Raw genomic sequence first — 21689 nt, 5'->3', positions numbered from 1 at the left:
AACAAGATCTTTAATTGCATACGGAAATCACTACTTTAAAACATTGATGATCTAGTGGTTAATGATTCAGTTGGTATAATGTCAGTGACTAATGAATCAAACAACGATTTTTCAACAAGTGTATATGGGTTTTGATTATGTTAAAAACTTGCTAGTTTTGTTGGGTAGTCATTTGTTGTGATAACTTGAAGCAATCGAGCTATATTCATTTGAACTTGGGTCTCATTTTTGTGTCTTATGTGTAGGCCTGTCAACGGCACTTAACGTAACAAATAATGGCTCTGCCGCTACCGTTTGCCGTTTAAAGATAGGTTAACCGTTATCCGTTAAATGCCGACGGAATTATAAAATCCAAAACCATTGCCGTTACGTCGGACTTATCGGCTAACGGTTAATTTTCCGGTATTAACCGGTATGTCACAGGACAACACAAAAGCAGGTTTAAAACACAAACCAATTACATAGAATAGTTCTAAATCCAAGCAAACAAGTTCTAAAACATACAAATGTTCATGTTCTAAACCAAATTACATGTTCAGATCATCACATGTTCTATCAAAACAAAAAAACCAAGTTTTTGCAAAAGAAAAGACAAAGGGATGCCAACTGCATCTGCAACTACAAATGCATTCCTCCATCTCCAAATTCTCCACTGCCAATGCCAACTGCATTCCTCCTTAGTCCTCAACTTCTGCATTTTGAAAGGAAAATGAAAAGTGTTAGACAGTGATGTCAGTGAAGCAACTTAAGTTGGCAAAGTGGCAATGTCAGTGCAATAAGCCAATAAAAGTGGCAATGTCAATGCAATAAGCCAATAAAAGTGGCAATGTCAGTGCAGTCACAACTATCAGTAAAAGCTAGTAAAATATTAAGATATAAGGAAACTTACCAGTAACACAACTATTGCTCTCACTGAGAGTGAGATCTGGTAGCCAATCACCCAAACAAAGCAAAGCTTCAACAAGATCTGGAGCTAATGAACTCCTGTGAGATGTGAGAACTCTGCCACCAATACTAAACATGGATTCTGATGCTACACTTGTCACTGGAACAGCCAATACATCTCTTGCAATCCTTGAGAGAATTGGGTACTTAGCAGAATGATTCTTCCACCAACTTAAGATATCAAACCTCATTTCTTCAGCAGCTGTGCCTTTAGGAAGAACTGGTTCTGCTAATTATGTCTCCAATTCTGACTTCTCAACCTCAAACATATTGTTTTCCATAATGAAATCATCATAACCAAATCCATATGATGTTGTTGTACTTGTACCTGCACAGCTCTCAAATGCAGTTGAATGCATTGCAGTATCAAAATAATCTGGAGCTGTAGTGTTTGTTTCATAAGCACAGAAAAGAGCATTGAGTGCAAGCTCAAATTTGTTATAGTGACTTTTATAGTGATCCACACCATATACTCTCTTCATAACAAACTCCACCCATTTAGCTTTGTACCTAGGATCTAAAACAACCCAAATGCCCATCAAAGTGTTACTTTCTTTCCAGTGGCTATCAAATTTCATCCTCATATTATTGGCCATGTCTCTGATGTACTCATGCTGACTTGATTCCCATATCTTAATGCATCTATTAACTTCTTGCACCCCATTATAATATAAATTTGATGTGGGATACTTAATCCCAGCAAATTTGGTTGAAATGACATCAAACAATTCCAAACATTCACATATGTGTACTCCTTGTTCCCACTCCTTAGAGGTTGGTAGTATCTTGAAGTCATTATCTAAATCAGCTAGCCTAACAAAAGCTTGTCTCAGAAAGATTGCATCCTTTAGCATCTTATAGGTGGAGTTCCACCTGGTATCCACATCTAAACCCACAGACCTTGAAGAAGGAAGCTTAACTTGAGCAATAGAAAATTCAAATCTCTCTTTTCTAGCCTGACTTGCTTTGACATATTTTACACACTCTCTAACTGCATCTATAAATGGAGCAGCCACTCTCATTCCACACCCTACAATCAAGTGTAATACATGATTACTACACCTCATTTGGAACATATCCCCATTAAGAACTAAACAGTCTTTGCTATCAAGCCATTTCTTCAGATGGTCCATCATAACATTGTTGGAGCTAGCATTGTCAGCAGCAACAGCAAAAAGCTTAGTATCTATGTTCCAAGCTAGACATACTGATTTCACTACAGATGCTAGAACTTCTCAAGAATGTGGTGATGGCACTAAAGTATATGCAAGTGTTTTCTTAATCAGTTTCCAATCATCATGTATGTAATGCATTGTCACACAACAATAACCATCCTTTGTATGCTTACATGACCACATATCTGTTGTTAAACTACACTTAGATGTAATTGTCTCAAATTGGTCTTGTAATTCTTTTTTGAACTCAGTTCTTAGTTTCATGATATCTTCCCTAACTGTATTCCTAGTGTAAAGTTTAGCAGCAGGATTTAAAGACTTCACAAACTCAACAAAATATGGATGCTCAACTATAGTGATTGGATAACCATGTTTAGCAATCATTTTGGCAACTAGTATCCTAGTAGCATCAGCATCATACTTCCAATTAGCAAGCTTAGTTTGTGCATTACCTGTTCTGACTGTAGTAATCTTTGTTTGTACTTTCTTGTTTGCAGGCTTTTTTTGGAAAGTTTTGGCATGGTAATGCAATTTGCTGGTTCCTTGGCTACTGGGTGAAGTCATTCTCTTATTACAATGTTTGCATTTAGCTACAAGTATCCCAATCTCCTTACCTTTTACCATCTTCTTTTCAGTTAACCTTTCAAAATCATCCCAAACATCAGACCTTACTGCACGCAGTTTCTTCTTTGCTTCAGCTATAATTGGATCTTCATCTACTTCTATTTCTTCTACTGCTTCTTCTGTTGCAACAGCAGCAGGTGTTGATTGAATTCCTGATTGTTGAACTTGAGATGCAGAAGGTAATTCAGATGCAACTGAAAGTGATTGAGAGGGATGACTTGTTTTTGATGAACCAACTTAATTGGATGCTCCTCTTTCGCTTTGGGTCATGATTAATTTCACGAATTGAAAACCCTAATTTCAATTTTCTTCTCTCGTTTGTGAGTTGAAGAACAGAAGAATATGAAAATGATGTTGATTCGAGTAGAGTAACCTAGGTATAGATGAATGTTACACGTGCTAGGCACACGTTAGCGGTTAACGGAACTAAGGCTAACGGAAATAGGTCTTTCGTTGCCGTCACCGTCGGATAAAATTAACCGCTACATTATCGGTAACGGATAACGGATATAATGGAACTAAACGTAACGGTAACCAGGTAATCGGATTCGGCTAACGGTTAACGGATTTCCATTAACAGGCCTACTTATGTGAATGTGAAGGTGCCCAATGGTCGATTTCGAAGTCGGACCTAAACACATTGACGTTGGTGTCTAATTACTGCTTATACATAAGTACATTGATTTAGGTCAGTTCATCTAAAGTTTGGATAGTGTGTGCAGTAACCTAGTTAGTGGTTAGAGTTCGAAGCGGACGAGGTTTTTCTTAACAAGCCCAATAGTCTATATATAAAAATTCTATTCCAACACCACATCCATTTCCCAATTCCCATATTAGAATTTGCTCCACTCAATTAATATGCATGCAGACGCGCAATTGCACAATTATTGTGTCTCATATAACTGTGATGGGCTAAGACAAATTAGTTAGGTTCCTATTATTTACGTGATAGTCGATTGACAAAGAAAAAGGAGAAGAAAAAGTTCTAAACGAACCTGAAATCGCCGATATCCACGCAAGTAAAATTGAAATGTTGGAGAAAATTGAAACAAAAGGAATCAGTAAATAGTGGAAGAAATTTTATTTGGTTGTTGTTTTAAGTTTAAAACAACAGTCAAATAAATACAGAAGTCATTTTCCAGTTCTCCAACCTGTTTCAAATTCAGTCTAGTTTAAATTTTGAAAGTTCTTTTGATCTTATTATCCGGATCAATCAAAATAGATAAAACTCTTTTCAAGTTTTTTGGAGCACAATCAAGGTACATTAACTTTACTTGAGCGTTTAATTTTTCAACATTCCAATATAAGGTTTTCGAAATTTGGAAGAGAGAAACTATTTAATAACTCTGATTCTGGTCATGGCATAATCTCTACCCGGGAACTTTTTGTTTAGACCTATTGTGAAATGAACATCCGTGCCTTCAGTTGAGATGGTAGTTACTTTTTGTCCAACTCGTTACCTTTGTTTAATTCCCTCGGTGACAGATAACGGTTCCGAAATAACATTGAAAGAACTAAAACTTGTAAATAGATAACTTCTAGTTCTAAGATCCAGTTTAGGTACTTGAAAAGTCAGGCAATATACATTGCCATCCTCCCTTAAATATACATTGCAACATACAAAAGCATCGAAGAATTCGTGTAAATTCATGCAAATCCATCTCAAGCTACATTTGGCTCGAAGGTTATATACAATAGAATTTTTGTATTGCTACCTGCCTTTATCCAAAGATGCAAACACGCAAACTCAATCTGTTTTCCAATCGCTAAAACTACCCACAATGTTAGTCGTGATAATTACTACTAGCTTTCCGGTAAGCGAAACCCCTGCATTATAACTTAGGTCCCTTTAGGTTTGATATTGTAATGGCAGATTTTCTTCTTGGCACACTTGATCAAAATATATGCAGAATCAATACCTGGAAAACAGTGAAAAAACCCTGTTAGTTAACTGTTTGATCAATTATATATCACATAAATATCTAGCTTACGTAAAGATGGGAGAAGGAACACCGACCTGCGAGGTACGCACCGTGAACATAACCATTATATTCCCTGCTCGTATGTTCTCCCGTGAAATAAACTCTGCCGACGGGTGCCTTTAATCCGTAGTAATAACCAAGGGGTAGACACATTAACAATATTTAGCAGAAAGTTAGGTTCATTACAACCAACAAGGTCTTAATTAACTGTAGTATAAGCTACATAGTACATACCCTAATCTGATCAAACTCGCACTGATCAACTCCAATAGGCCAGTTGGAAAATGATCCTTTGAAAAACCTATTTGACCACCATCTTGGAACAAGTATGTTTGTGGCATGGGGTATGTCATACCCAAACATGTTTCTTAAGACGCACATAATTTCAGCCAGGGTCTCTGAATCTGGTTGCTGCTCAATCCGTCTAGACTCTTCATCTGTTACCGTTACTAAGAGGATATTGGAACCTGGGAACTCATTTTATAGGTGCTGCAGTTCACCGATGGAGAAAACATGATCATCACAAAATAGTTTTAACTAAAGTAATTCATAGTTCGACTAATGATATTACCTGCCACGGTGTATAATACCCTCTTTTTTCGTGAACGTAAACAAAAAATTCTGTGCCACTACCAGTAGGCCAGAATCTACAAGGGAACTTGAGGAAGATTTTTGTGTAGATGGCCATATTAAACTGATATATGGCCAACAATTTCCATGCCTGCACCAAATTAAAATTATTGTTGATCATGAGTTATGTAATCACAAAATTGGTTAAATAGACCAAAATCAATAATTTTTGGGGGAAAAAGATATGTAAAATTTGATGCCGTTTAAATGGGCGAAAACGTAAAAATAGCCATGATGTAAACAGTTTCATCCTACTCATTAAAAAATATTTTTCCTTATTTTTAGGTTACATCAGGATGCATCCAGTTTCATCACGCTATTTTTGAAGTTTAAGCATGATGAATCCAGTTTCATTCTTGCTATCTTTTTGGTGTCCATTTCACTCATATTAATTTTTACTCGTCCATTAGAAGTTCTAATGGACGAGTATTAATTTAGAACCATGTTTTAAAAATATTTGGACAATTGACCGAATTTTCCTAATGTAATTATTGTCTTAGTTTCGTGGAGAATTTCCATATTTTCAGAAAATTACAAATTAACTGTCTAACCGGTAGATCGGGCTCAAAGTTGATAAGGTTTGTCTGCAGCACACCAAGACTAACAGAAACCAAGGTTCGAAAAACGGGTCACGGCCCAGGTCACAAGTACTAGGCGTGACCGTTATAACGTATTTTGACGGGTGTGAGCACGTTTTGGGTCAAAAACGCGTTATATAGGAATAAAACACGTTTTTTTGACGTTTTTTTAAAATAACGGGTGTGATAACGGTTAAATAAGAAAAATAAATAATTTATGATCTGAATTTCCTATGTAACGGTAATTACAGCTGTGAAAACGGTTACAACGGGTCTAAATAACGTTGTTACTACGTTTTTTCATTTTTTTTGGTTTAATTTATTTATTTGATTTTTTATTTATTTGTGTATGGGTTTTTAACATACAAATTTATGGACATCTAGTAAAATTCACAACCCTAAGTCTATGACTTATAACAATGCATTGTAGTTATCGTCTACCGACAATATTTATACACGCATACTATCACTATCCACTTGATATGTTCAAGTTGTCACTCGAATAGTTCAATGCATTCCCCAATATTTCAATAATGCATATTCGGATTCAAAAGCAGTCAAAACTTTGATGTCAAATAATACTCCTAGGCTCTTAAAGTTGATATGTTCAAGTTGTCACTCGAATAGTTCAATGCATTCCCCAATATTTCAATAATGCATATTCGGATTCAAAAGCAGTCAAAACTTTATCGCAATCAAAAGTATCATTGATCAACGTAATGCAATCGAGAGTCTTTTTGTAGACCAAGAATTTGTGAACTTGCCAGAAGGAAAAACTCGTACGGCTAAAGATGTGAAAAACATTATTTTGAATGAGATGTTTTGGCACACATGCCAAAATGCATGCATGATGGTTGGTCCTTTATTGAAAATGATATGTTTCTTGGATTCAGATAAACCTACCATGGGTTATTTGTTTCATGCACTTGCTACATGTGTGGAAACTATAGAAAGGGTTTTGGGTAAAACTCGAAATAATTCTATTGTAGGTGTGATTAACCGACGATGGAAAGATCAGTTGAGTTCTCCTCTTCATGCTGCAGCGCATTTTCTGAATCCATATTATATCTACAACCCAGCAGCCAATCTCATCAACAATGAAATTTCTCAGCCCCAAATTTGTCCCAGTGAAGTTATATCAAAAATGATTAGTAGCCCTCAAGAACAAGCGACATGCATGCTAGAGGTGTGAATTTTTATTAACAATTAATTTCGTAATTATATGAATTTCTATTCACAGTTTTTGATATTTTTAGGCGGGAAGAATGCAAATGATGCAAGGCCAATTTGCATCACCATCAGCAAGATTGGCTGCTCTGCAAGGTGATCCTGTAAGATGGTGGTTGTCATACGGTGCTCAGTTTCCATCACTCCAGAGGATCGCGATAAAGATACTAAGCCAGGCAAACACATCGTTTGGATCCGAGAGGAATTGGAGTGTGTTTGAAAGAATTCACACCAAACTACGCAACCGTTTAGTTTCGTCAAGAATAAACGATTTGGTATATGTTCAGTACAATTTAAGATTGGAGCAGCAAAGAGTTCAAGGTAAAGCAAAGCGACATAACATCGATGTCCACGATGTTCATAGCCTGCTGACAGATGAAAATATGCTTGATTGGATAGCAGGGGATGATGAAACACCAGTTTTACCTCAGGAAGAACATTGGTTAAATGAATTGGAAGAGGAAGCAGCTAATAATCCAGAGCCTCTCCCTCCACCATACGAATGGCATGATCCAGAAGTTGAAATCTCATATCAAAGGTTGCTAGTGAGTAACTTTGTTTATGACTTTGGTAACCTAACATTTGGAGACAATACACAAGGTCATGAAAATGAAAATCCCATATACAATTCTCATTACACTGAAGATCGTCCAGAAGAAGATACCCGAGGAATTAATGAAGAGTATAATTCCAATATTAATATCAATAATGAAGTAGATAATCGTAATGATAATGAGGAAGAATACTATGGTTATGAAGATGACGATACTGTTAACTACGACAGGCAAATGCATTACGCGAACCAATATGAGGCGGAGGAAGAGGAGGAGGAATCAACTGAGAATCGTCGAGAAAACAGAAAATACTTGAATAAGTCGGAAAAAAATGCCGGTACAAGTTGGTTTGTCTAAGTTTAAAATTTCAAGCACTACTGTCACTAGGTTACTTATTGTAAGTTTATAAAATTTGAAGTGTTTAATGATTATTTATGAAATTTTAGTTGTAAGTTTGAAATTAAAAATTGTATAAGAATTTCTCCAACTCAATTTTTTTTTCCTTAAAAACGGGTTTAACCGGTATGAAAACGGAAAATACGGTGTAAAAAACGTGTGTTAAAATGTTATTTAGAAGAAAAAAACTGAAATATTAATTTTAAGAAAACGGTAATCACAGGTGTGAAAACGGTTATAACGGGTCTAAATAACGCCATTTTTTTCTATTTATCGGTGTTATTTAGGTAAGCGTGTTGGTGAGCCTCACGGGCACGGTATATGGGCGTGAGCGTTATAACGGACGTTTTTACGGAAAAAACGGCCGTTTTTCGAACCTTGACAGAAACCATCACATATGCAGCTTCATATACTGATCCATCCTCAGTCTTAACTACGACGCCTCTTTCCGAATATTGTATCTCCGTCACGGCCTGTGATTTTAAATTTATCAATATTGAAAAGACCATCTAAGCTTACAAATAACCAGACGTCGCTGATATATGTTATTACTTTATTCAGCTTAAGTCGAGGATCAGTGATATCTCCAGCGTCGTTAGTAGTTAGGAATTGCTTAGCGAGGTAATAAACAACACTCTCAAAACCCCACGGATCTGCAACTAAGTACAGATCTTCTCCGGAATCCGTAAATGTTGGCAAGGGCTCCGTGTTTAGTAAACTAGTCACTCGTGGTGGCTCACCAAACTCGTAGTCATAAGTGTAATAGTCGACTGCCATATCAAGCGGTGTTGTCGGAACACTGCAAAATTTAGTCACAAATTTATAATGATTTCCATCTTTTTATTGTTATGTATGTGAGAACCAAACCACATATAAATAAGTTTCCTAACTCGTTTTGGAGTCTTTGGGATGCCAAGATTGAGAGAGAAAATTTTTGATGGGGGTGTTTTTTGATGGGGGCATGTGGAACAAATGAGATGTTAACATGTGTCATTTATATTAATTGTTTTCATAAATCATGTTTCCAAAAATACCAAACATTAAATATAAACAATTGAGATAAACAAGATTTTCTCCAAAAATACATTTCTTTTATATTTTTGGAAACAAAATTTGTTGGGAGGAAAAACATGTGTCAACATCTTATTTGTCCCCCATGCCCCCATCAAAAAATGCCCCCACCAAAAATTTATCGGAGACTAAGACTATATGGGCACTAGATTTCATTTTTTTGCACCAGAGAAAAGTAATTTGGCATTTGAAAGTAAACAGTTCAACTATTTTGTGCCTCAGATTTCTATTTTCTTGGTCAAGTTGAAGCCTTTAGCCGGTTTGCAGTTGTTTTCACTGAACTCATCGGCGGATAAAACATGCTCTTTTATTTTTATTGGGTTCGACGAAACTGCAAAAATCTATGGCGCTGTTCATTATCTCCTCTAATATACAATCCATAATGGGATTGGGCACCTTCACATTCACATAAGACACAAAAATGAGACCCAAGTTCAAATGAACATAGCTCGATTGCTTCAAGTTATCACAACAAATGACTACCCAACAAAACTAGCAAGTTTTTAACATAATCAAAACCCATATACACTTGTTGAAAAATCGTTGTTTGATTCATTAGTCACTGACATTATACCAACTGAATCATTAACCACTAGATCATCAATGTTTTAAAGTAGTGATTTCCGTATGCAATTAAAGATCTTGTTTGCATTCTTTCTTCTGCAATAACAACAACCCCGTCCCTCTCGCTTTCTTCTTTCAACTTGCAGCCATCAACCTGAAGCCATTATCTAAAATATTATTTTATGGAATGCAAACAAGCCAAGATTATACTAATGCATTAGTAAAAGAAGACAGTGGGAAACTCCCTAGTCCCTACATTTTATTACAAATAGGTGACCAGACTAATCAAAAGATTTGAAGAAAAACTACTTTGTTGAAACTCGTAGTAATCTAATATAGAGAACAAAAAAGCACCAATGGTTTCAGTTCTCCTAATAGTTATTGTAATATTCCTGGGTCTCTATGATCTGCCACAAACTATGGCTGCTCGAGCGCATACTCCAACTGTCATTGTGGTCGGAGCTGGCATGTCGGGTGTGTAACATCATGCAAATTGATCATCATGCAAATTTGCATGCACTATTTATGGACCTATACATCTCTCGCTGATCATATTTTCGTGATGTTTGCTTTTAGGGATAACGGCTGCAAAGACTTTATCTGATGCAGGGATAAAGAACATTTTGATACTGGAAGCAACTAACAGAATTGGTGGTCGTATCAGAAAGACTAACTTTGCAGGTGTACCCGTAGAGGTGGGTGCAAGCTGGGTCGAAGGGGTTAACGGGGAACAAGTAAATCCCATTTGGACTCTGGTGAACAACATCTGCCTCAGAACCTTTTACTCTGATGTCGACCAAATCGCGAGTCATACTTACACACAAATGTACGTATATCATGTCAATCGATCCTTATGAAAATTCCGCTAGCAGCATGTAAACGCATTTATACACTTCACTGAGAAGATCCTGAATCAAAACTAACTCATATATGTATATCTATCATCTCATTCCCTTTTTTATAACCCAGAGGAGGGCTTTATGAAGAATCTGTAGCTCAGGAAGCGTACGATGCAGCAGATGAACGCTCGGCATTCAGCCAACATTTGTCGATTTCTTTGTCATGTCAAGGACAAGAAGATATCTCAATCTTGGATAAATTTTTGATGGGAGTATGGGGGACAAATAAGATGTTGACACATGTTTTTCCTCCCAACAAATTTTGTTTCCAAAAATATAAAAGAAATGTATTTTTGGAGAAAATCTTGTTTATCTCAATTGTTTATATTTAATGTTTGGTATTTTTGGAAACATGATTTATGAAAACAATTAATATAAATGACACATGTTAACATCTCATTTGTTCCACATGCCCCCATCAAAAAACGTCTCCATCAAAAATTTTCTCTAGTACAATACTTGTTAGTCGTCAATCTTAGAAATGCTTGTAGAACTTAAAAGATATTCCACATCAATTTCAGCTGAAACAGCAAGCTTATTTTTTTTCTGGTTGTGTAGTACATCGATTAATATAATGGTTGCACTGGTCAATCCTTTAGAACATGTTCATAGGAACCTGCCTAATACAATTTATTAATCATATCATTATTAATATCAATGGAATTATCTGCAATTTTGTGATTCATCAAACTTTTTAGCAGTTAATAAATTGTGGTAAACAACGGTTACTCTGGTTAATCCTTCAGTCTTAACGTGTTTTTTTTGGTGTGATACATTAGGACCGAAGTGTAGAACGAAAAGCATTATCTGGTTTGTAAATAGGTTCGTGAGGAGATACTAACCGAAATGGTAAGTCTTAAATGGTTTTAAATTGTTTTTTTTTATTTACTCAATCTCCAACTGTTCTCAGATATTTTTATTTAAGATAGATTATCATGGACACATGGCTACGTTTAAGTGGTTGGACAGGAAGGGCCACCATAACATAGTATTGATGAAGTTAGATGTCTTCATATTGCCGCAATCAGTGGCGGTAGATATTTATTTTTAATTATGGAAAAACAAAGTTGAGAAAAATAATAGTGAAATTAAGACGACTATTGATTGTTTTGGTGTTTTTTTCATGCTCGTTTGTTTTGTATTAGCTTCTTTTTTATTATAATTTTTGTTCTCAATATTTATCTAAAATATTAACAAAAATTCCAACTGATGTGCAGGACCACTAACAAGATACGCGCAAAAGTGATTCATCATCGGATCAAAAGGTTAGTACCCATGACCGGGCTAATTAGTTTTTTTTTTCTTTTCCGATTTATCTATTTTAGAGTTTAATTGATAATTTGGGGTTGTAATTAGGATTTTTTTTAAGACTGTATAAACAGACACTGAACATTGGACACTTTACGTTATTTATTTGTTATGTGATGATCATTCGATTTATCACGATAAAATCGTGGATGTTGTGTTCTAATTTGTTTATTATTATGATGAAATCTTGGATTTTGTGATTAACTATTCATTGATATATTTCTGGCGTGTTTTGAGATTTTCATGATCTAAATATTTTAAGCAAGATTTTTTTTGAATATTTTTTAAGATTTAGCTATCTTATTATTGGTAAAAAAAAAGAAAAAAATTCCTGACTTCTTTTTTGGTTTAAATTTTATAACTTTTCCATAAAAAAAACTGAACAGTCCGCTAACTAAAATCCAAGAAAGCCTTAAAATGAAAAGATGAATCGCTAATTAAAACAACTATAGAAGAGTAATTAGATTCGTTTGTTCTTACTGAGTAGTTGGTTACCACTTTTGTTTGGCTACTTGCATATCAATTTTCTGGTTGCCACTCTTGTTTGTCTACTTGCATATCAATTTTCTCCAACCTTCGGGTGTTCAGTTTCCTAAACATCCTCTGGATATAATTTGGGTTTGGTTTAGATCTTATTTCTTTTCTCTCTTTCTTTTATCTTCGACAATCATGGAGAAAACTAATGAGATTGGATTTGTTTATACAAGCCTTCTTTGGAATCTAGCATTTCGTTTTTCTCCAACATTTCAGTAATTACCTCTAAGGTATTGGTTTCTGTTTTATGTGTATATTTTTTTTTTTTTGCATCTCATCTTCTTTCATTGACCATCAGTTAAATAATGGGAACATCATTAGCATGGGAAATGTGTGGTTTTTGGATTTTTCATGCAGTGGAGTATGTTAAACAACACCCTGTATTACTACTTTTAAGGAGGAGTGGACATAAGAGGGGAAGAGGACTGAAGACCTAGCTGGCCCATCATAGCAGATAAAGCCCAATAATGAAGCTCATGATAAGAGAGAACGGGATCACACATGAGGCATAATTGTACTTGGCCATTTGAAAGTCTAAATTTCTGATACAAACCATTCAGGGGCATCAATATTATTACCAATGGATTAGGGGCACCAACAAAAGCCAAAAGACAAAGGATAATTCGTAAATTCAGGGACACCAACATCAGCACCAGTACGCACATTTGGGGTCACTGGCTCTATGGTTATACCAAGTACCATAACCTCCTCGGCATGAGAGCATGAAAGTAGTAGTTGGGTATGGGATTTCATACGAGATCAATGGATAAAAAATTATACTTTATTTTAAAAGAAAATTTGATCCGTACGCTAATTCGGAGTTTCAAAAGATTCGAAGCAAGGTTTGTGGAATTAGCAGCTTGTTCACTTGAAATAATTGTGCAAGGCCGTAGATAGCAGTTGGCAAGGATTGTTTAGAGATTATAATTAAAAACGAAATGATGTACTGCTTTCCCCTGAAGGGATTGAATGAGGAAATGAAACGCAAAATTTTCCTACAAATTTTGCATTGATAATTGATAAATTTAGATGTTCTTGTTCTCTGATCAGTTCCTTCCTTGGCCCTCTAACCACATGAACAAAATCCCGCAGAAAAATGTTGTTTCAAGGCGGTGAATAACTTTGCATCATGACAGATCATATAATTCAGCCAAGTATACTTATTTTCCACATGAGCTACTTAGCTTCCCTATAAGCTATGTTGTCAAAGGCCCGAGAGGCGCCTAGCAATAAAACGCCCCAAGGCAAAACACTATGAGCAAATTTTTTTATTTTCTTTTCTCTTCTGAGCGCCTCGCCTCGCCCTGCCTAGCGCCTAATATAACATAGCCTGTTAGTATCCTCCATTGATCCTGACCATATCACATTAAACACTGTTCTAAGTATCGTTCACTTTCATAATGGGCATGGTGTGGTAACTTTCTAAAATAGACCAAGGGTAGAGAATTCTCTAATTTGTAGCCTGGAATTCTCTGCATGCAATCAAAACAGCATGGAACAGGATAAGTTTTAAAATGAAAAAGTTTATCTGCTATTCCTAAAATAGATGTAGGATGAACTTTACATATATCTGGTCACCTCGACTGGGTTTGTTCATATGGCCCTTCTTTGGCTTCTTGCAATTCAATTTTGTAGGAATTACCTATAGAATCTATTATAGTGTTCTTAGTTAGTGGCAGGTCCACCCACTAAAGTCCAGTAACCGGAGGTCCATAATTAAAAGAAAAGAGAAAAATGGACCCAATTTTTTAAGCCCAGGTCCTGCACACGTGTGTAACCTATTACGCGCATTTTAAGAATTCCCAAAATAGCCTTCACTATATATAACAGAAATAAAAGCAGCTTTCCTCAATTTTCTTTTTCTTCTCAGATGCGTTTTCTCTCTCTCTCTCTCTCCCTCTCCTCTTCTCTGCTGCTGCCGCTTATGAAGTTTAGACCTAGGGTTTGTGAAGATGTTTAGTGGTTTTACAGGTATGTTATTTAATTTTTCTCCAGTTCTTCTTTGTTTTTGTTTTGTTTCTCAACTGAATCATGAAAATTCGATCGATTTCATGATGTTTTCACTTTCTTTTTGCGGTTTTGGTAGTTCGATCTCATGATGCGTCTCTTGTTTTTCACGTGCTGCTGATTTTTAGACTATGAATCAACAGTACATATTTGGTATACAGAAATATACTGCTCTAATCTTGTTGTTTTTTATAGTTTTGGAGATTTTTCTTGTTTGATCCAGAAGTACATATATGGAATACTCAAATAAAAGTGTTTCGATTCTATTTTTTCATAGATTCGTTACTTGTTTTTCACATGCAGCTAAATTTTAGATTATGAATCAGCAGTGCATATATGATGTACTGAAAAATTATGCTTTAATTTTGTTATTTTTGTAGTTTTGAATATTTTTCTTCTTCGATCTAGAAGTATATATATGGAATACTGGGAAAAAAAAGTGTTTTGATTCTGTTTTTTATGGATTCATTACTTGGTTTTCACATGCAGATGATTTTAGTTTCATTTTGGTTGTTTTTTATATGCTTTTGAGTTGCTTTTGTGTATCAATCATCAGTACGTATATGATATACTGGTGGATTTTGATGAAACAAGTTCATATCTAAATAAAAAATCATGTTTTATGTTTATTTCATTGGTAGATCTGATATTTTTATGGTTTTTGGTTTGTTTTTCAGTTTTCTTTTGTGTATTAACCATCAGTACATATATGACGTACTGTTTATTTTTGTGTTTACTATGAATTTATAGATTTTTTCTTATTTTTTTGGTTTGATCCAGGAGTACATATATGGAATACTGAAATATGTGCTTTTATTCGGTTAGATTTTACGGATTCATCACTTCTTCTTGACATTCAGTTAAGTTTTTCTCTACCTGATCAGGTGCGTATTAACTTTGATTCTTCGTTTTTATTTACTTCTTTAAAAAAATGAGTTCGATAGACTTACAAAATGAGTCTTTACAGGGATACCAGGTAACCCTAGATTTGTTAATTTTCAAAGCACCAAATTTGAAATTTTGAAGTTTCGTTCAAAACCCTAATTTTGATTTCCTTGGATGAGCAAATTAGTTCTGAGCTACTAGAGGCATTATATGAGATATTTCAGTCTGAATGTGCAAAGTTCTCGCAATATCTGGTCAGTTAAGGAATGCGGGACAATTTTCAGGTCTTAACATTACTTTTTTCTCATTTACTTGATTTCCTCTTGGAATCCACTTTGAATAACGATATTTTACCTTGATTTGTTCTTATGGGTATTTTATTTTGCAGTTTTATTTTCTTGCTTCTAGCTAATTTAGGATATCGATCCCGATGCAATAGGATTTATCGGAATGTACTGCCTTTCTATTGGAGCTTAACAATAATTTTTCTGTTTGACTAGATATTTCCCGGCATATGTTTAAGAATTACACATCATATACCAACTTGAACGAGTTCCCCAAGTTGCATGATGCTAGGTCATGTTTGAGGTGATTCACACTAAGAAAAATGTGGTTTGGGTTCTGATTTAGATGCGATTATTTTCGACTTAGCAGACCATCATTCTCAGATGTGAATGATGAATACAAATACAAAGGGTAATATCCTCCATCAGACGACATTCCATGTACAAAAAACTTTGCTCGCATTTAGAAAAATTTGTAATATTGTAGGTTTAGAAATCATATTCTATTGTGTTCATAATTATAGGCATAAATTTGGTGCATATCAAAGCACTTAATTGAATCTTAATTAGAGATTGCATAGGACGGACACAGAAATGACATGAGTTATTGCGAGATAAATTAATCATCTTTTAGATGCCTATATGATAACGATGTTTTACTTGCATTTGATAGTCTGTGTTGCAGCAGAATTGAAATGACAATGGTGTTGATGTAGCTGTTGCAGTTGTGGTTTAAGCTAAGAATATTGTGATGCAGCAAGATAGAAGATTACTGAGAAGATGGAGCTGAAGGCAGTGGTGAATGGTTGACTGCAGAGGTGCTGGTGCTGCAATAAAGTAAAGTGAATTGAGGAGTACTCAGATTCCTAAGTAGTGTAGCATATGTGTACTCATATTTGTAAGCAGTGTGGTAGATATTTACTCAAATTTGTAAACAGTGTATCAGTTATGTACTCAAATCTATGGTAGTATGTTATTTTACACGTACTTAAACAGTGGGGTATATTAGTCATTTCCATGTTTTCAAATAACTTTGGACCTTAAAATAAGAGTAAAATCTAGTTGGACCCTGCTATAAATAACCTTATGGGCTTAGGACCAAACAAGAAATTTTCCTTCAATTTTATCCAGCATTTCAGTATTTCCATTTTTTTCTGTTCTTTTCTTTCTTTTGAAGCCTTCTTTCTTTTGAAGCCTTTTCAGTGATTACTTCTCTGGTATCAATCTCGGTTATGTTTTAGATTTTTTTTTTCTCTGTTTTTTCTTTTATCTTTGATCATCACGGATTAGGAACATTACTAGCATGGGAAATGAATGCCGTTTTGGAATAGACTTATCATGTAGGGTTGAGTTTGTTAATTAACCGGAAGAGGTTCAAACACCTAGCAGGGCTATCATAGCAGGGAAGCCCGAAATTGAAAGCTCGTGATAAAAGAGAAAAACACTAGATTTTTGCAGCACAAAAGTAGTTGACTATGTGAAAGTCCACCCTTTTGATGCAAACACACCTCCATATAACAACATCAAGTTACACCCCCCGGACACTTATTTACTCTAGCACAACCATTGTGTGCCACAAATTTCTAACGTCTTGGTCAAGTTTAGTGTTAGCCTTTAGCGGCTTTGCAATTGTTTTTAGGGGTTGGACCAAACTGACAATGATCGACGCAGTTGTTTTCAGGGGTCCACATTCTTAGATGGGCAGCTAACCAGTTTTAGCTAAACGCTAGTAAGATTAAGTGCTCAAACTACGAATAGTTGGCATTGTGACCATGAAAAGTAAAAAAGATACTGTAAAAAATACTCAAACTAAAAAATACTCAAACTACGAATAGATAGCGTTAAGGTCGGTGTTTAAGTTTGAAAAGGAAGTCAAACTTTGCTTTTGGATCGGTGGAGTTTTGGGTTTGGGATAAACCAAAACTTGGCCGGTTTTTTGCTTGATCCTAAAGTTTAGGAACTGAATAACTAAGTTAGGAAACCCTAAACTTGTAGGATAAGTAATAGAGTTATTTAACCGTTGGTACCAATCAAATGACCAGCACATAAGAATGGTACCCGATAATTGAAAAATTAAGGGTTGGTATCTTGTCTTGTTATTGACAGTTAAAGATACCTGTTGACCCCATTGTCTGTTAACAATTTAAATGATTAATACAAATTGTCTGTTAACAATTTAAATGATTAATACAAATCAATTAGTTCACTCCGTTATATTGCCGTGGGCACGTGAGTCTGCCAAAGAAAAATCAAATTGAGCATCAAAATAATATTCTTATCATCTTCAATTTTGAAAGTCTGCGATCATCAAATTTTGTCATAAACAAAACCACGGAAAATGAAACCAAATCTATGAACTAAAAAAGTAAAAGAGTGGTAATTCATGGAACAAGCACCTACTAGCTTTCTTCAAAGTCTCATTCTCTCTGGATACAAGATCAACGATCATCACTAGCAACTCTTTTTTTTCTTCTTTGTGATTCCGGGTCATTAAAACACCATATCTTTGATGTATTCTCGCTTTTAGCTTTCTTAAATTACGCATCTTCACTATTACTACCATTCAGTTCAGGTGTTGTAGTTTCTGCTCATGTACATGTCGTTGATATCAAAAGAAACTAAAACACGCATTTAAAACACTCCAAACGAATGGTGTCAATTTACTCTCAGATTTATAATTTCTTTGTAGCATTTTAACAAACAGCTTATTACCATCACAATTCTAATCCTCTTTACTTAACAAACAAAACACAGTCAAATTCGAATAAAACAAATCTAATCCATACCAATGTTTAAGAGCCATCTCATAAAAATATACCGTACAAATCAGGTTCATGTGGTCGACGATTATGTCCTCCTTCACCTGAAATTGGTTTGATGGAGTTCTTTAGCAGTTACAATCTTGAAACTGAATTCAAAACCCATATCGAGATTTCCTTTTTCTTCTACTTTTCCGAAAACCCAGTCATCAATGGGATTAGAAATGGGGTATTTGCCTTGATTGAGAAATTGATTGGGTATTCAACAAAATGAATGTTATTTGTTGAAAGAGACAAAAGTTTTTCTGCAGCTTGAATCTAGACGATTAGCTTATTAATTTCATTTCTATGAAGATTTCACCCACATCGACAAGGATTGAATCATGCTCGGTGAAACCTGGCTATTTCTTTCTGTGCTAGAAAAGAGGCCGAGAAAATAAAGAAGAAACTAGAAATTGAGACGCGTGGATGTTGAGACCCGTAGAGATTGAAACACGTGTTATATCACTGACGGATATTGGGACTTCTTAAGACATTGTTATCATAGATGAGGATAAGAGCGTAATAATGGTCATTCTGTTATAGAACACTAACTTAACTAAGTCAACATCTTGACTTGACAGTCAATAACGGGTCTAGGTACCAACCCTTAATTTTTCAATTATTGGGTACCATTCCTAGATGTTGGTCATTTGCTGGGTACAAAAGTTTAATAATCCTAAGTAATATATCTACTATATAAGGAGGCCTAGGCTATGAGTTTTAGCTATGGAATTCTCAAGGTAATTCTCGTAGAGATGTTAGGGGATTCATCCCACCTTTTGGGGTGAATGTGAGAAACCATTAATGATGGAATTAGTACATCATTATGGTGTTTTTGGAGTACTTATCGATGTTGAGAGATACATTGTTATGGAGTATTCATATGGAGATGTTGGTAAGACATCTTGTAAAAGGAGAAGATCATCTTGGTGGTGCTGGATTAGATTACCATTGTTGAGCTGAAGGCGTCCATGATAATCTATGTTAGGGTGTGCAGAGAAGATCGTCTCGTTGTGAATGATAATGTGGTAAACATTATCTCGTATGGGTGAAGACATGACTTTGGATTTATAGGACGTTTTTGAGAGTTCTTGTATTCTGTCATATTCTGGTGAGTCGATTAATTGATTATTCAATTCTTGTGTAATTCTCAATTGGTGGTTCTATAATAAAGAAAGAGGTCGTAGACGTTTGGTGAATGTTGACAATATTACACACATTGTGTATATTGTTGAACCACGTTAAATACTCCCTCCGTTTTTTTTTTAATAGGCCAGTATCTATAAATAAAAATTTCATAAAAATAGGTCAGTTTCTTAATTGGGAAAGTCAAATGTTACTTTAATTTTTTGGAACCACTTTTCTCTTAACTTCTTTTGATGACAAGTGTCATGTGGACCACTTCACTTTACTTCTTTTGCTAATAAGTGTCATGGGGACCATTTCACTTCACTTCTTTTATTGACAAGTGTCATGAGGACCACTTTCAATGATTAGTTCTCTTAATTTCCTTAAATTTTGCTAAAAACAAAACCGGCCTATTAAAAAAGAACGGAGGAAGTATGTGAGTACTTTACTTCTTGTTGCTCTTATTTATGGCTTGCATTTCTGTGGTTCTCTTTCTCTTCTTCTTATCCTATATCGTAGTGAGGTTCATGGAGCAGTCCGAAAGATCAAGTGTTTTCCTGTTAGCTATTTTGTTTCCGTAGTATTAGAACGTAGATTGCTCTGAACCCAACATCAGTTTTCTCCAACATTTCGGTTTTTACTCCTCTAGATATTCTCTCTCTAGATGTCCTCTTCATATTAATTTCATTTTGGTTTAGATTTTTTATTTTCTTCTATTTTTGTTTTATCTTCCACCACCGTGGTAAAGTTTAATTAGGTTAAATTTGTTCCTTAAAGCTTTATTTGGCTTCTTGCATTTCAATTTTCTCCAACATTTCAACATTTACTTATTTTAGTTTTGTTTAGATTTTTTTCCTCTCATTTCCTTTTATCGACCATCACTTAAATAATAGGAACATCATTAACACGGGAAATTAACGTGGTTTTGAGATGCATTTATCATGTAGTGGAATATACTTTAAACAAAAAATCAACATCATGTAGTGGAATATGCATTTATCTTGCAGTGGAGTTTGTTAATCAACATCATGTCAGGGCCGGCCCCCAAGGGGAATCAGGGAAAGGCCCACTTTGGGGCAGCAAGGCCTAGGGGCAGCAAAGCCTTGTCTGATGTGGTGGGAGCTTATCGTCAAAAAAAAAAAAGTTTACTTAGGGACTTATTTAAGAAACTGTATAAAGGGTTGGGGCAAACGTTTCAATTAATCTAAATATGGACTTTTCGAGATGAATATTGGTCAATCTCGTTAAAATTTTCAGTTCTTCAATTAGATCTCTTTTTCACTGTTGCCTTTTCTTTTTGAGCCTAAAACGAAAGGAGAAAGGTAATTCTATGTCCACTTCACTTGTATTCTATGAGTCTTAAATCATTGATTGAGAATCATATGATCTCAATAATATGATTTCATTTTCCCGTTTTCTGATTCTAAAAGACATATAAATAGAGAAAGTTAGGGTTTATATATTGGTTAGAATTTTTTTTTTCTTTTCTTTAATTTGATCGATCTAATTATGTTGGCATGCTTAATTTCAACAATTATCTAGTGCTTAGCTTTATTAGGGTGTTCAATTAGTTGATTCATTGGTCTTTTTTGTTTGATTGTTAAACCTTTGAAAAATTAGAATTAGCTTTTCGGTTTATAAAGTATTCTCTGCATCCATTTATTTAGCTTTGTGTAATGTTTTGTTTGATTTGATATTTCGTTACGGTCAGAATGATATTTTCTTAAAAGAATATTATATCCCCTTTGGATGGTTTACTTTGTAAATGTAATGTTAGGAGCAGCTTGAATTTGATGCAGGTGTGTGGCAAATCCACTTTTTGGATTTAAGCTTGACGGCATATGAGAGTGGGAACTCATTTTTGGAAAAGGTAGCTAGTTATGAGTCTTATGACCTTACAATTAAATTTGTAGGTTAAACTGATTGCTTCACTATAGTTGGGCTAAGGAATACTAACAGTAAATGATATCCAATAATAGCATTTCTCTTACTCAACCTATAACAATTTCACAATCATGGGTAGTTCATCAGCAGACACTGCTTACGGTTTATATCAATGCATAGGTGATTTATCCATGCCGGATTGTACTAACTGTG

General features: G+C 35.0%; 1 protein-coding gene and 1 pseudogene across 1 annotated transcript; one reads left to right on the top strand and one right to left on the bottom strand.

The window, feature by feature from the left end:
* Window positions 1-4583: 4583 nt before the first annotated feature.
* Window positions 4584-9105, bottom strand: LOC113304962 (annotated as a pseudogene).
* A 977-nt stretch (window positions 9106-10082) lies between these two features.
* LOC113304961 (polyamine oxidase-like) lies at window positions 10083-12924 on the top strand. The gene is made up of 4 exons (XM_026554080.1): window positions 10083-10220; window positions 10323-10572; window positions 10716-10909; window positions 12845-12924. The coding sequence occupies exons 1-4, from the start codon at window positions 10103-10105 to the stop codon at window positions 12922-12924; spliced, it is 642 nt and encodes a 213-aa protein (XP_026409865.1). The 5' UTR covers window positions 10083-10102.
* The last annotated feature ends 8765 nt before the right edge of the window (window positions 12925-21689 follow it).

Source organism: Papaver somniferum, chromosome 8 (genome assembly GCF_003573695.1).
Source record: "Papaver somniferum cultivar HN1 chromosome 8, ASM357369v1, whole genome shotgun sequence".
Taxonomy (NCBI): Eukaryota; Viridiplantae; Streptophyta; class Magnoliopsida; order Ranunculales; family Papaveraceae; genus Papaver; species Papaver somniferum.
This window is presented reverse-complemented; position numbering and strand designations above follow the sequence as displayed.

Coding starts and splice junctions, on each gene's coding strand:
- LOC113304961 (XM_026554080.1), top strand. CDS start 10,103: ATGGTTTCAGTTCTCCTAATAGTTATTGTAATATTCCTGGGTCTCTAT. Junction 10,221..10,322: donor GGTCGGAGCTGGCATGTCGG/GTGTGTAACATC, acceptor GTTTGCTTTTAG/GGATAACGGCTGCAAAGACT. Junction 10,573..10,715: donor AGTCATACTTACACACAAAT/GTACGTATATCA, acceptor TTTATAACCCAG/AGGAGGGCTTTATGAAGAAT.